The following is a 16,394-nucleotide window of genomic DNA, read 5'->3' as shown; positions in this document are numbered from 1 at the left end:
TATATCCACGAAGGGCCTCCTTCAAAGCCTAAATGCACTGTTTTGAATTTGAACCATGTACTTGTCGGCTGCATTATACAGTATGATTCTGGGAATAGAGGTTCACTCAGAGTTTGTCGTTGAGTTTTCCTGGCACGAATTACTTCAGAAAGATTTTCACCTCAATGCTGGCGCGGAGCACCCCTTCGCACCGGCTTCTGTTCCAAATGTGTTTGCCAGCTGAGACCACGATTCCGATGTTTGGAGGATATGAACAAATTCCTTCTCATATCCTATATTATGAGTTGTGCGTTTGGAAATGGGAGCGGAATCTTGTGTTTTTTTAAGACCAATTTCTTTGAAAGTGCAGCCATCCCGGCGAAGAGTGTAAAAGAAACGCTTGGAAGAGACAGCTCTTTGTTCTGAAGAGAAGAGCTTTGAAAGATGGCATCAGAAAGTAAATTTATCTCTATCCATTTATTTATTTTTTTTTCCCAACTGAAGCACAGTTTTCCTCGGGATTGTTTTTAAATCCATTTCATGGGTTGTAGCTGTGACACAGACAGGAAGGTGGGAGGAAAGGAAAGGAAAGGCTTCACCTAAGTGCAGAGGAAAGAAGGCTATCACGTTTCCAAGATTATTTTCTTTAAAATCCTTGTGACCGTGGCCAAGACTTTTCAAACACTTAGCAACAGCAGCCGGCTAATCCTTGTTTAGGGGGTCCCTTCTAGCCGCGGTGTGGGAATACATGGAAATACATGGGAACAAACATCCCCACTGTTTGGAAAAATAAGAAAAAAAAAAGAATGAGGTGCTGAAGTGGTGAAGGCTGCCCTGCTCTCGCTGTTTTGGCCCACTGCCTTCTAAGCACCCTCAATAATGAGCAGGACCATAGTCCAATGAGCGAGGAGCTGGCCCAGCGCAGCAGCCTCAGCGCAGATAAAAAACATTCCACTGTAGGTCTCTGTTGAAATAACAAGGGCTGCAAAACAATCAGTCTTCTCAGCACCCACTCTCCCCATTCTCATGGGTAATGAGCAAGATGTGTAGTATCCCGCTTCGCCTCAAACTTCACGCCTCCCATTGACTGGAATAGTTAACCTGCATTCCTGCATAAACATTTCGGGCCTGTGACACGCTTACTCATTAACTGTCTTCCCCAAACCCCGATTCATAGAAAAGGACGTTGTTTCGCATGCTGCTATCAGAAATAAAAAAAAAAAACCTAACCCTAATGAGGCTGCTGACCCAGTTTGAACGAAAGACTGCGTGGATCGGCGTTATGCGCACGTTCAGCTCATAATGCCAAACCCAACAAAACTGTGCATTGCTTCCTTTTGTAACCTCTGTTTTCAGGGCACGGCACCGTGGTTGCTCTACCGCTTTTTTCACCTGACTCAAGACTGAAATCTGTCTTCACCAGTTGGAAGGATCGCTATTAAGTTCGGCTAAATTTAGCTTCTGATATTTGCGGTCGCCAGAGATTTTGATGCAGAACCACAGGCAGGTGCGGCATTTCTCAAAAGAGCACGGGTTTAATGAACACGCTGCTCTTTCTGTATCTTTTGCATCGCCGTAGACATTTGCATAGTTGTACAACAGTGCGTGCAACGTTTTTATTGCGTAGTTTCCTGTACAACATATATTTCCTTTTCATACTGGAGAGATGCCACTGTACACCTACACACGTGACCATAATACGTAGCATTTCTTAGCTTTAGACGTGTGCGTAACCCATGCGCTTACAGCTTCTGGTTTGCTTAATAGTCTGTAAAACTGGAGCTTCCTGTTTTGCTCACATAGGTATCATGCCATGGCCCGATTAGACTGTCACTGCAGCGCACAAAGCTGGAATCTGGAAAGAGACGCTGACAAGAGAAACGATGTGTCACTTTTCTCATTCTGTGTTCTGTTAAGCTCTAAGACTCTCCACTCCATTAGTCTTATTTGAAGACAGTTACAGCTGACAAAAAAAAGGCTAAACTCTAAAAACAAGTCTGCCATCCTGTAAGTCAAGAGTGATTCAATGTTTCCATATTAGGCACGGTGGATTTTGGCCGCTGTGTAACCTAAATCTGCGTTAAACGCCGTAGATGTGGTGTTGTGCGATATTGGTGTAAATTATACTCCAGCTGTGGATTTCTGCGACGGCCGCAAGTTAATATAAACTGTGCCGCTTTTGAGCTCGACCCATTTCTAGTTTTTATAACATAATCGGCACGCAACGGCACTTGTGCGTACGCTGGAAGCAGCTTTAAGATCGGGCCTAAAAGTGTCATTTTGATTTTCGTGATTAGTGTCCATTTCAATGCAAAGCTACTGTCTTGAACTCTCAGAGTCCCAGGGTAATAAAGTGCTACGATGTTAAATGTAACTCAAGTAAAGCAGAGTGTTTCACCATATGGGCACGTTTGCGTCATGTCGCGTGCTTGCGATGCCTCCTCGGCTGTAGAGCGCGATTAGACAGAAATGTGGAGGTTCCCCCACGGACGTGAAACTGGACAAAATGTCAGAATTAACTGCATCTATGTATCTATTCAGGTTCCTTTCATCAAAAACCAGGTCACTCAGGACAACTCAAGTGAAATGAACCATTGTTATTTCAGTTAAAAGCTTTAATTACAACACGATATTCACCACAAAAATCTAAGTATATATATTTATATATGGCTTGATTTGACCAAGCCCCAGAGGTTTGTATCACACATTATATCATCAACAGGGAAGCATGTGGCCATCGTTGTGACTTATTTCCGTATAAATTTGTGTTTATTGTGTATGATCTTTTCATGTGAATTAGTTCTCACGTTGTCCCTTTCATCTACTTGTGCAGGGAAGATGCATGTTTCTCTGGCAGAAGCCTTGGAGGTCCGAGGAGGTCCGCTCCTGGAGGAGGAGGTCTGGGCAGTGCTCAGCCAGAGTGCGGAGAGCCTCCAAGAACTTTTTCACAAAGGTAGGAACAAGTAGAACAAACACCGATTCTACATTGATTCATTTCTAGTGAATTTGTCCACTTAGCATCTTGAATTGATGTGCTTCTTCTTAAGTTTAAATCTTCCCTAGAAGAGTTGCTGTCAGTAAAACAACATTGAATCAGTGCAGCTGTTTAGTCGTCACCTTATTGCGCAGTGCTTTGACATCATTGGTGGTTGGCACAGTTTTTTTTTTTTCTTGTGTTTTTAATCATTTTTGTGACTCATTTATGTTTGGAAATCTCTGTTGCATTTGAGGAGATACGATTGGGGGCTTTTTTTGCCACTTAAGAAAACACGCCGTGAGTCAGGCACGTCCGGGGACAGTTGGACAGGATGTGAGTCAACAGGGACCACAGCGCCCTCTGGTTGGGTGGGTCCTTGTCCGGTGCAAATCCCCCGTGCACCTGACTAAACCGACTGCTGCCAATTTCCACGGAGCGGTGCCCGACCTCCAGCCGCGAGTGTTTCTGCATAAACCCAGCTTGATTTTAACCGGTTTCTGCTGAGACAGTTCTGGCATGCAGAAGATATTCTGTCTTATCAGGGGCGGCCTGCAAATATTCATACCATGCTGAGGTTACATGTACGACAAGCCAATTGTGCAAAATCTCCGATACAGTGATAGTGATGAAGGCTTCGGAGATAAAGTTCAGAAATGATTAAGGGCACAATACAAGGCTGGATACTTGGGAGTGTGGCATTGCGCTTTGCAGCGATTGTGATGTTTAACCCCCTGCTTCTTTTCCCTTTACCGACGTGTAGCAGTGCAGCTATACTGAGTAAATTGTGGCCTCTCATGTGTACAGTTTTGGACTGCTGAGTGAGGCTGAAATTTGAATAGCAGATGTCGGACCCGGCTATTATACAGTCGCAGAGCTATGTAGGGAAGTCTGTTTGCCGCGAGAGTGGTTTAATAATGCCCGACCATTCGAAACTGCGACAAGTCTGAACATTTTAGGTTGTTTCTGGTTTACGCTTAAAAATAATGAAACCGGGAAAAAATGAAGTGCCTTTGTGTGAATGTCCTCCCATTATCAAACGACCGGCGGAGTATTAGTTTCTGAGTTTGTTTAAGAATGATTTGAAGCCGTTTAAGAATTTTTATGGTTTGCGAAGGAATTCCTCTTCGTGCTAATGGGCTAAGATATTTAAGATTATACCAGTGTCTTCAACTTATATAGTTATTCTGAACCTCAAACACTCCACATAGAGTTTGTGGCTATAATGGCCTGTTTACTAAGGACTTTAATGCGCGGTGCTGTACGGTACAGTTTATATTGTAAACATGTCATTTGATTGTACAGGCCTTTAGCACAGAGCAGCCTCTTAGCATAGTAGTTCAGGATTATTCCCTGCTTCCAAAAGCTCAGATGGCAGCTTATGAAACTGACAGACTACATTGTTATGGGATAAAGACCTTACAGTTGTACAATTTGCTGTCCTTGGAAGTCGGTGGGGAATCAAATGATGCATGCTTAAGCCGTGTTTAGAAACGCCCGCTGAACAGTCGGTCCCTGCTCCGCTATATTATCTGCAGCTGATTGAAACGGTTGATTCTTTTTCTCTCCATCAAGAAACTAATTTATCTCGGGCTGAGTCATGCTCTTCTGCTCGGCTCCGCGACTGCTTATCCAGACAAAAGGCCTCATGTGCCATACACGTAGCGTCCCAGCGCAGTTTTGGGGTAAGATCTCCAAATGGTCATATGTTGGGTTTTAAACAGGAAACCTATATTTACTTTACAAATTCCAGCTTTTGGAAGCAGATATTCGGTGCCTCAAATCCAGCTCCTCTGTCCGTCTCTTTGCTCCTCTCGGTATCAGTCAAAGAAAAGAATTTTGCAGCGCTGCTCAAACATTCCTTTGTATATTTTTAAAGCGCTCTCTAACCATAGCGCTGACTGTTGGCTTAGAAAAGAACTGTAGCCTTTTTGTTCACCTTCTAATCACATGTGTTTCATAACGCGAAGCTTAGCGAGAATACTGGGGATGGTTCTAGCGTTCCTGCGAATGCTTTACATTAAGCGCCAGTGTCGAGCTTTAAAACGCAGTTCTTCTCCTTAACAATGTGTTTGTTTGACTTTCAATTAAAAGAGATCCAGTACATTGTGCTTGTCTTCCTGTTTTCCTGATCCCATCTCCAAGTGTTGAATTGTCTGCTTCCATCCACAGACCCTGCAGCCATGGGCTTCATTATCTCCCCGTGGTCCCTCCTGCTCATGCCCTCGGGGAACATCTCGTTCACAGACGAGTATGTCACACAACAAGATTTAAAGGCTTTCACAGCTCCAGAGGTCCTGGAGGGAGGTTCCTTGGATTCCATCTCAGACATAGAGAAGGTATAAACCATTGAAACACCCAGCGTGGCGACAGATCGTACAGATTGTTTAGTCTAGATGTGTGTTTTATCGCCTTTTCATCCAGATCGTAGTGTGTCCAAAAAGCAAAGCTGAAACAAATGCGACTGGACTCTTCTTGAAGATGTGTTTTTTTTTTTTCTTTTGTAGCCTAACTTGTTCAACCTGAACTCCCCGCTAACCATTAAGAACTGAAAAAACCACTTGGATTAGTGTTGTAACGTCTTAAGGGAAACTCATGAAGTCCACTTGCTGTTGTTTGAGCTGAGCTTTTTTGATGTTCATATTGTTGCACCTCCTCATGTCGAATAAATTGAGTAGCAGATAAATCACAACAGAAGCCTATAAAGAAGACACTGGTGTGTGCAGCTTGCTGAAGGAGTAGCTAATTTTGTTGTCAGATTAGTGCTCCTGATGTATTATATTTCCACAGTTTTTGCCTTCTTTCATCTATTTATTTTATTTATACTTTTTAGTCCTAAGTGTCATCTGTTTTGAAAGATTATTCGTCAAATAGTGCGTTTAGAAAACCATTCAGCACATTTACAACGTTCAGAGCTGAAGCTGTAGGAAAGCATATCATCGTCTCCTGTTTTTTTTAACTCTGCCCCTCTGGTAGAAAAGCTAAAAGCTTGCATGACTGGATTCCCGTCTCTGGCACAGCCCCTCAACACACTTTTGTGCTGAGTCAGTTTTCCAGCCCTGAGCCCGTCTCCCTCTCCGAGTTATTTCAGTGTAGAAAGTGTAATCTGTTTCCTTCATTATCAGGCTTTGGGTAAATACACGTCAGCTGCAGGGATCACGGTTTTCTCTTTTGCTTTCTAAACAAATGGAGTGGTAACTGCGCTTTTAATCAACAGCTTTTAAGTTTCCACGTTCTCAGAAAGCGTTATTGTGCCTTTAAATTTTTGGACCCAGAGATCCGTTCCTGGAGGACCTTGAAGGCTACGTCGCATTCTTTGGCAATCCCTAAATTATTCTTTCCTCTACCAAGCCCAACATTCAGGGGAAGTAATTTCTCTCCAAAGCAACGAGTGGAGAGTATTAAGGAGAGGAAAATGGAAAAATGTTTTTGGATTTAGTCAGAAAGCCCCTTTGTTATTCCTTTCCAAGAAAAAAAAAAAAAAACTTTTATTACACTCCCACCAGTGAGCTTTAGTTCTTCCCTCTGTCTTTTTAGTTTGACTTATTTGTTTAGGTCCAGTGACTGTATTGTCTAAATGATAAATATTGAATTAAGTGCAACGCTACTTATGTGGTCTAAGAGGTTTTCTTGTTTCACAGATGCACATGTACTCTCTGGGGATGACCTTATTCTGGGGAGCGGACTATGAAATCCCTCAAAGTCAGGTAAATCCTCACCACTGTTACCTCGGTATTGCAGTAGTCACACCCACGGTTCAACTGTTTCATCCGCGTCAATTGTGCAGCACATTAAAGTTAAGATAACCTGTCACACTGGCCCAATAAGGCTGAGAGCAGTAACAAAGCACATTTAGTAATAATACCTGTTTCAGACATTCTGTTTTATAAACACATATACATTAGACATAGTGTTAGTGATATTGGCCTCAGGATATTTCATCAAGATATGAAAACGTCAGAGGTGTAAACGCAGCCTGGAATGTGTCTGAATGCGGACACGATCTGGTTCCCACTGTGCTCTCATCTCAGCTAGCGTCAGTCGAGTGCAATATCACGTATCTGCACAGTTTGTTCGGGTTTGTGAGAAAGTGCCGCCCACCGTTTAGAGGCACCGTGAGTCACACTCGTCGGCCCATGCCATCCACTCGTCTTCGCTCAGGCTGCATCCGCCGTCATTAGTGACGCCACGCTCTTACGCAGCAACAACATGTTTCTGGTGAATCCAAAGTGCCACATTTCATTGTTTTGATTTACATATTTTTATCGTTCACAAAGCAAACACAGCTCTCAGTATAGCTTAACAGTAAACCACCGCGTGAAATCTGAAACGAGAAACGAGATGATTATCTTCTTATCTGTCCTCGCTCGTGATGATGTTATCTGTGGACATGCCTCTGCTTCCACTTTTACATTCCTAGATTTTAGTTACACAAAGGCTCATTATTTTACCCATCGCTGTGTTGTGCATTACAAAAATCCACTTAGTAATATTGGTAATATATCCAAAAGTTATAAAAAACAAATGCCTTTGCCGCCCCTAGAGCCTAATGTAGGTAGAAACTAGTGCACATGCAGTGAAAAGCTGTTTGTATTCGCATGTGCACCAGCAAACGGTAACAGTAAATGCGTCTCTTGTCCTCCCTCTGCAGCCCATGAAGTTGGGGGAACATCTAAACAGCCTCCTCCTCAACATGTGTGATGATGTTACATTGAGCCGAATGTCGTTGCGCACGGTGCTGGACATCTGCAGCAAACACATCAGAAACTCCACCTGCGACCCTCCCTTCTCCTACATCAGAAAGCTGGTCCGGTTGGTGCTGGGCAGCCTTTCCCAGGTATCCATCGGAATAATTTCTTTGAAACATCTGTTTCTATTTATGTAAGTTACATTGCTGAATTAATGTTTTTTGTTTCTTTCTCCCTTGCTTCCACCAGTTGGATGGTCTCCTGACTGACAGGGAGTCTCTCCCTGAGCGTAGTAAGGAGATTCGGGAGAGGCTGAGGGGAAAAGGTTTGCCCTCAGGTAAGATGAGCCACGTCGTCCCGCTCGCTGTAGTGCTTGAAATTTGGCCACACGGGTTTGTGTTATCTGTGTTTCCTCAGCTCCTCACGCGAGTGACACAGCATTTCTCGGCAGAACAGATCACTGTGTCCTAAATAAGAAGGTTTTGTTGACATTCAATACTTTGAATATCCATCCGTCAGATGCAGTCTGTAATAGAGGGTATGCAGTGATGTCGCTGCCGCCTGGGGCCACGCCCCCCTCAGTGGCAAAAACATGGTGAAATGTAGCAGTAAATACAGCAAAGAAAAGAAAAATGTTGATTATCAGATCAATTAAAGACAACTGGATTCAACAATGATCCATACGAACAGTTTCAGTTAGTTTAAGTTAGTTTTAGGTCAGTTATGTAGCTAAATAAAAGATGCTAATGCTAAGTAACGTTATATACAGTACTGACGTTAAAAGGATGATGAGGACATCTACAGCCCTCCAGAACGTAATTTAATAAGTAACTTAAAAATTTAGATGCTTTAAAAGCCTATGATTCAAACTAATGCTGCTAATCTCCATGTTCAACTGTCACTTGTTGCCACTCGGTGGCCGTAACCATGGAGTCTTCACTAGCTGTGACATCACATGCATGCCCTCTATATATTTAATGGTCGAAGAAGCCATTGTATTGAATGTGGGAGGAAAGGCAGGTGCAATGACCTGGGTGACTTTGACAGCAGTCAAATCTTTATGACAGCCAACCTGGTTGGAGCACCTCTGAAACAGTAAAGCTTATGGAGTGTTTCCAACCCGCCTCCTAATTTACAGGTCTTAAAGGATTCACTGCTAATGCATTGGTGCCAGATACCACAGGACACCCTCAGAGGTCTCGTAGAGTCCATACCTCGATGGTTTTGGAACCGTTTCGGCGCCATAAAAAGGACCGGCAGCGTAATGGGCTACGGTCGTCCCCTCATAATAACAGAGCGCTTCACAGCGTGCGGTCAGATGTAGTCTTTGCATATCGTACGTTTCTGATGCGTTCATGACGAGAGAATCTGATGTAAACGCCAGCCCCGGTTGACAAGCCATTCATCACTTACATGCTCACTTTCCGAGCATGTGGGAAAGCAAAGGAGGAACAACACACTACAACCTCAATTCGGAATTAATTCAGGAAAATATGACCAAATCTTCCCAGTGGTTTCTAAGAGAACTCCGGCATTCCTCCAGGCCATGGAAAGGATAGCGGAGCACAAACGTGGCCGTCGTCCCGATTATGTAAGCCCCGGCATGGCATTGATTACAGATGCATATTTTGGAGTCACCAGTGAAGCTGCTGGTCTGCTGTTTGTATCAGAGCTTTGTTTCCTCAGTTGAGCTCCAGCCAGCCTCAGGGAAAGTACATGCAAAGAGTATTACTCAGTTCTGAAGTGTCTTTCTTCTCGAGCAGTAGCACTCAGACCCCCATATCCCTCTGGTTTCAAGTGGGAACCACTGCTTAGGGAGCTCTGTCTGTTTTATTATTATTCCTCCAGTGTGGCTTGTTAGGCAGCAATAATCAGAGTTAATATTGGCCGCAAAACGCACGGTAACAGTTGACGTAAAAGTAAACATTCTAGCCAGTATTAGATGAGTTGAACTCAAGCCCCCTTGTGAAAAATAAAAGAAGCATCTTGCAGAAAAAAAAAAAAAAAAAAAAAGATTTCTTTTTCTGTTTTTTCTCTGGTCTGGAACTTGTGTGCTTCCACGACTTCCTGGAAGACGGTCTAACCGTCTTTGATGTCTTTCCCAAGCATATGCTTTCTAGATTAAACCAACACATAGCACATTTTCGCAGGACTTAACGTCTCCTCCTGTTCTCCTCCACTTCTGCATTTCTCCCCCTTGTTTTTGCTCTTGTTCGTGCACACGTTTGCCCTCTGTTCACCTTTTTATATTGGCAAGTTCGTATGCAACATGTGGAACAGAGAGCTGGAAATTTATGGACAGTCGAAGAAGGCAGTATTCATCATTCTGTTTTAAGACGTGCACAGTTATGTATGACTGGATGCTTGTGGCTGAGATTGTTATTGTGGTACAGTGTGTTCTTTTACTTCTTTAAGGATGTTTGTTAGTAGAATGTTTAAATACACTAGTTATCTTAAGAAATGGCATCACTTGTCATTCCTTTGGGTGCTGTGGGTTTATATTACTTAAATACCCCTAAAAGCTCTTAGATTTCCACCCGTCCCTGAACTTACTTTTGTTGCTTCTCATAGTTAATACTATTTTCTGTATTGAATGAAGAGTTGATAATGAGAATGACCTGTGTATTTCACATTCTTAAGTTCTGAGACATGTGCTGGTGTCCAAGATAAAAGATTTAATTAGATTATGCTGTGTCTTAAGTTGGCTCTGTGGTTTAACACAGTTTCGATTATGTCCTGTTTTTCAGGGAGGAGCGCCGCCCCCAGGGTTCTGGAGCGCTACAGAGCCAGGACTCAGGAACAAACGTCTCTTAACCGCGGCCTCAGCCGCTCCATGGGCTCGCTGTCGATGCAGGACATGTTGAGGCGGGACGACGGTGCAGCTATACAATATTCCCTGTCCGAATCCCCCACAGAACTCTACCCCAAAGCGCCCTCGCTCCAGCACCAGCGCTCTTACCCCTACGTGCACACCGCTCTCCCGCAGCCGAAAGGCCGGCCCGTGGAACTGGACCGTAGGTCTTTGCTCGTCTACAGCGGGGACGTGGGGCCAAGTCAGGTCAGGAAGACCTGGGCTTCTTCTGTGGATTTGGCTTGCATTGACCCAGAGGCTCTTCGGTTCGGTGCTTTGGAGGACGCGCGGAGAGGCAGCAACGCCCTGAGCGTCCACTCCGTAGGCAGGCACAAATCGCCCTTGCAGGCTTCGGGGGACAGGGACATTCGCTTCTCTGAGTTTGGCGGACTGAACAGTAGGAAGCCGCATCACAACTCGGCCATGTCGGTGGGCTCGGGCCTCACCGGTGCCTACGACCGGTTCAAAGAAAGACAGAGGAAACTTCAAGTGCTGAAACACGCAGTGGATGGTGAGTATGCTGTTTGAAACCCCAGGGTACCACGTAGTGGAGTAGTTGTCGAGCTTTAATGTGAGTCTACAGACTGTTACGTGTTTACGGTGGGGAAATTTACAAAGCACTTCACAGGCGACAAGTCAAGGCGGTGAAAGGTTTTGCTCGACTCTCACTGTGCACATGACATTGTGTTGATCTTCACTGTTTTGGCCTTTCCCGGCACTGACGTGATGGCATGTAATGCCGCTTACCTCATTTCACTCTGGAAGTCTGAAACAGGAGGACTGTTTTGTTAGTGTTGTTGAAACTGAGACCTTTTTAACTCCACCCTTTATGCTCATTGCAAAATTTTAGGCATATCACTCAACTGTTCATTAGTATCACAAGTATAATGGGGTTTTCAGTGACTCATCAAAGCTCTCGCATCAGTATTTTGTAACATGTGACTCAAAACCCAGTGCTTGTCGGAACATGCAGCGGATAAAGATGCAACATCGGTGTTTTGTGTGTAAAGAGCCACACTGTCACAGCTGTGTCAGATGTAAAAGAATTTCATTCGCCTGCCGGGAGCCATCAGCCGGCCTGACGTGAGAGGTGAAAATGTGAGCGACCAGACACCGGGTCTAGATGCAGTTTTTGTGCGTCTGTGTGTAACTACCATGTGGGATGAGAGCTGGCTGCCGTCCTGAGTGAAGTATCATCGCTGGTGACTGGGCACCAGTGTTTAGACAGAACGTATGAGTCACTGGTGCAGAGGTTTCCAAATGACTGATTCTAATTACAGGCTAGCCTAATTCTAGCCTGCTGCTAACTGTCACACACGTTATATACAAAGTCCCTGTCTCTCTTTTTACATATGGATGTAAACATGCATACATGCACGCGGAATAGCTAATAATACAAACTCCCAGGGTGCGACAGACTGAATAAACAATCTTTGTATAATCACATGCTTGGACTGAGCACACAACAGAATTGTTTAACACCTCAGTAGTCAGGCCAAAGAGCTTTAAGTTTCCCTCAGGAGCTTACTGAATTCTCAGTAAAGTCTCCATAGGCAAACTAGTTTCATGCAACAAGTCACATGTGCCTATGTGGATCTGCCGGCCGACTGGGGACAGCTGAGGAGCATGAGGGTTGACTAGTTACATGTAATAAACCCCCGTCTCCTACCTCCGGTTTCCTTTTCGTCCACTTGCTTTTCTTCCATGCTCCCCAACCATCCAGCCTCCAGCCCTCTGTGCTTTTCTGGCAGCTATTTTTAATGCTGACCGAGCCACCAACCGAGCATTCTTTTCCTCTGCTGAGGCAACTCCTGCCTTTACTTTCTTCTCCTCTCCTTTTCTTTTTAATCCTTATAATCAAGGCGTTTTAGGTTTCGTTTGACGTAGGTACGGAGAGAGGGGCTGAGCGTCGGAGCGCGGAAATCAGAACTACGCATTGTCACTCTTGTAAAGTTCGCGTACCCCTCTGCTTGTAAAAACCCTCCGAACTTCATCGTCTCGTTAGGTTTCGATCCTCTAATTTCGGTGTTGTTTGGGGGGAGGTTTTAAGACAAAACATCTTCCAAATTGAGTCCAGAGGCCAGAGTGAGAGTTTAAACAGAACATCCCAACAGAACTTATATTTACTTTCACTTTACGAGAGGGTGAATAGTAGCCATATAATAGTGAGTAAGGAAATGGACACGTTTTTAAACCTGCTTTAAAAACTGTCAACTTCAACTCTAACTGATACGATGTGATGACATGAAGCAGAACAATACTGCATCCAGAAAAGTCTATATAATCATTTTTCGGTAGGTTTTCCTTTCGAAAGATAACTCCAAAGCCGATGCATTGTCTAACTCTTCATACCTCTTGTTAACACCACCAACTACAGACTCCTCCGAGCGACTGATTGAGGATGTGAAAATAAAGCTAATTGGTGCCTGCAAAGCAGGGCAAGACTATAAAAAGATATCAAAGCGCTTCCAGCTTGCAATTTTAAACACGCGGTGCCCTGAGGCAGACTGAAAACTCCACGCTTTATACAATAGCTGCTCTGGAAGGAATAGTCTGAGAACGTCCCCTAATTATGAATTAAAACGCTGAGAATTAATTACTACAAAAGGTGTTGGTGAGCTGTGGCATTAGCCAGGGTGTGTTGCAATAGGCTTTGTAAAAGTAAACAATGCACACGGCGGTTTTTAAGTTCATGAAAGGAAAGGTTCCAGTGCATTTAGTTTATTTCTGGTTTTCATAACGTTGTTCGCCTTAATAGCTTCTTATTATTTTAAATTACAATTGATGGACAAAGCGCTGATGCAAAAGATTATTCTCTGCCTTCAGAGGCTGAGCCAACATATTTTTGTGTTCCATCACAGCGCTGCATCAGTACAGCATGAGTGGGGCCTTGTTAAGCGTTCGCAGGAAGTCTTACTTGGCGGACTCCTCCGTCTTCTCCTTTTCCTCTCACTTCTTTCTGTTCTTTTCTGCAGGAAAGTGATGGCACAGCCGTGGTCTCAGGTTTCACAGAGCTTCACGCCGCTTCTCTGCCTTCTCTGTGTGTGTGTGTGTGTGTGCGCGCTATGGCGAATCGTTCTTAATTGACTGTGTATCACGGCACTAATCGTCGTTCGTGTGCATGCCTGTGTGTGCATGGGCATGTTTGTACCTGGCGTCCGTCTCGTCTCATGCAGCGCGCAGGCAACCACTCCCTCCCGCTCGCTGGTGCCAAGGTGCTTCGGTCTTCAGCGAGCAGAAGCTTTCCTCGCAGACCTACGGGCTGTAATTGGAGTCATGCATAGCGGATGAGGGAATTCCTAACATTATTGGACTTTTCCGGCACTTGGCAGCAGGTCATGTGGCTTCGGGCTGCAGCGGGTCCAGCTCGGACAGAAGGGAAGGGGAGATGTTCGCAAAAGAACAACCTAGAAATTCTCGTAATTGAATAACACTTTGTTGAATCCAGCTTTTGACAACAAGTTTATTTCTGATCCGTTTAAATCAACTACCAGTCTCATTTCCTCTTCTTCTTCTGTCTAATACAAGTGTTATAAAAGTTCAGAAACTATGTAAAAAGTAGAAGCTGTTGTTAATGCGAGGTGCAGGCTTCTTCTTTCTCTGTGGGAACACGGACGTTTAAATAACCTCAGAGTCTGAGTTTGTGTCTTCTCTCAGCGTGAACATCCAGAAGGCCGTAGCCTATAGGAGCTGCTTGCGTACACATGGAAAGCTCATGCAAAAGTGTCGGTTCTGCAAGAAATCACAGAGAGGGAAAGACAAACACGCATGAGAGGTCAAATGACAAAGCAAGGTATCGGGAAGTCGGGAAGAGACTCCTTGTGTTAGAATATGTACGAACAAGTGTTTTTTAAGTCCCTGAGGAGAAAGTACTGTCACAAAAAGTAACTAGAATGTTTTTTTTTTGTGTGTGTCATGATGTGTGTTATCTGCTATCAAGGAAATCCCACCATTAACCTCCCTAATTAGCTTTCGACCTCCTATTACCTCCCACTCATTTTAAGTGTAAAGGTTCACAATTAAATGTTGTTCCAGAGTTTAATAATGTGTTAATTTCACCCTCAGGCTTATTACGATTTACCATGTTCTCCCTTAACACTATGGCTCTGATAAAAATAAATAAATACTTTGTAGATGGATAAAGCCAACTCCATGAGCCATTATAAAACACTTGCATGCTGCATTGAGTGAAGAGGTCCACAGTCCAAAGACACAAAGGTTAACTAAGTTGGTGACTAAGTTCGGTTGCCGGGATTTACTGGTGACCTATCAAAGGTGGACCCTCCCTCTCGTCCAGTGCCAGCTGGAACAGCTTTCAACGTTTTTCAGTCTGTTTTTCAGCCTCCAAAACACTCGTACTCGGGGCTAATGTTTTTTTCCGTGTAAGATGGCAATTAAATATTGCTCTGTTTTAACAGCGAGCGCACACAAATACTTATTTCACGGCTATTTAACTTATTTCCCTTTCCTGCGAAGCCAGCCATTAACGATTCTTAATTAGGCCGTGAAAAGTCATGTCTGTGCTGGTTTGCTTTTCTTTTCAGGGATGTTTATTCTCTCAAAAGAAAAAAGGAAAAGTCTTTGTACCTGCGTGGGTAATCTATGATGGCGAATTGATTCTCTGTGACACTGCGATGACACCGTGTCAAAGGAACCCGTGACTCACGGAAAACTATTTCGGGTCACAGTCTGACCAGTCCTCCTTCTTAGTAACACCGTAGTGCTGAGCCACACTAGCTTTTTACTTAATATGTTTACATATGCCAGGCATCATTACAAAGAGAGGCCTGTTGCCCTGTTGAAACCGAGGTGAAATGCCTGAGCGGTGACGGGGGAATGCCGCTCATTCAAACTATGTAGCTGATACTGACGAGCAGGACTTTCAAGTTCTGTGCGCTAAGGCAAAGAAACCCGTGACACATTAGGTCAGGGTTCAAGCTTTAGTCAGTGTTGTTTATGTTTTCCTGTTGCCACCTCATCGTAGCTCCTTATTGTGTTTATGAACACTGGCTTTGAGAGGAGTAAATAGCTGCTGTGAGCTGGTCTCTACTTGCCGTGGTTCACCCAGTCAAGCAAGACGAGAGATTACGCCCTCTAACCTGACAGCAGCATGTCTGCGTTCACCTGTGCCTTCCTGTGTAGTTACATGTGCCTTTTTATAAGTTTACCAACAGCATGACTAATACCTGCTTTGTGTGTCTCATTGGCTGAGTTACTGTCAGTCTGAACAGGTTTGAAAAAAAAACAAAAAAAACACAGAAAACAGTAGCTTGTCAGTTCGAGAAAAATCATGTAATTTTTCTTTGTCCTGTGTCGTGTAACACTGAAAAATAAACAGCTTAACATGAGCATGGAGGTTGTGTCTCGAGGCGTTCGATGGGGGCTTTTAATGAAGTTCTTTCTCTCCGCTCTCAGACCCGGTCCACACCCACCAGAGGTACCACAGCGATTACAGCTCATCCAGCGAGAGCCCTTCAGTGGCCTCCTCTGATCCAGACTACAGACTACAAGGTAACAGATTTCACGGAGACACATGAGACACATATAACGCGATTGGTGCATGCAAACAGGTTAGAAAGAGGTGGCTGCACACATGTAACCCGTCTTGGTTTATTTGCAACAACAGGCGAAGAATTGGAAACAACTTCTGGGTTAATCTGTAAATAAGTGAAAAGGGTAATGACACTGTGACTTCATGCGTCTCAGCTCCTGTAGAAATGTAGCTCTGCAGGTTTTTCTGTTTATCGTCTAATTAACAACTGATACACATGTGGAAGGATGAGTAAATTTAAATAAGAGCCTCCTGGTTTCTGTTAAGAAAACCAACGGCTACTTGTCTTCGTCTCCACTGGCGTCCGACTGTGTCCTGCTCTTAGCCAGAACCGTTTTATGACACACTCTG

At 44.2% G+C, this 16,394-nt stretch overlaps 1 protein-coding gene across 6 annotated transcripts in view; it reads left to right on the top strand.

The window, feature by feature from the left end:
• Positions 1-16,394, top strand: part of ptpn13 (protein tyrosine phosphatase non-receptor type 13) — a 38,783-nt gene that overhangs the window by 2,632 nt on the left and 19,757 nt on the right. For all 6 annotated transcript variants that reach the window (XM_047569880.1, XM_047569879.1, XM_047569878.1 and 3 more), the window contains exons 2-8: positions 2,813-2,932; positions 5,126-5,292; positions 6,595-6,660; positions 7,605-7,790; positions 7,891-7,978; positions 10,389-11,003; positions 15,908-16,003. In XM_047569880.1, the coding sequence (XP_047425836.1) occupies positions 2,818-2,932; positions 5,126-5,292; positions 6,595-6,660; positions 7,605-7,790; positions 7,891-7,978; positions 10,389-11,003; positions 15,908-16,003 (1,333 nt within the window). In that variant the 5' untranslated portion in view covers positions 2,813-2,817. The remainder of the gene's footprint in view (positions 1-2,812; positions 2,933-5,125; positions 5,293-6,594; positions 6,661-7,604; positions 7,791-7,890; positions 7,979-10,388; positions 11,004-15,907; positions 16,004-16,394) is intronic.

This window comes from Mugil cephalus, chromosome 19, assembly GCF_022458985.1.
Source record: "Mugil cephalus isolate CIBA_MC_2020 chromosome 19, CIBA_Mcephalus_1.1, whole genome shotgun sequence".
Lineage (NCBI taxonomy): Eukaryota > Metazoa > Chordata > Actinopteri > Mugiliformes > Mugilidae > Mugil > Mugil cephalus.
The sequence above is the reverse complement of the archived record's forward strand: the minus strand, read 5'-3'. Positions and strand labels throughout refer to the sequence as shown.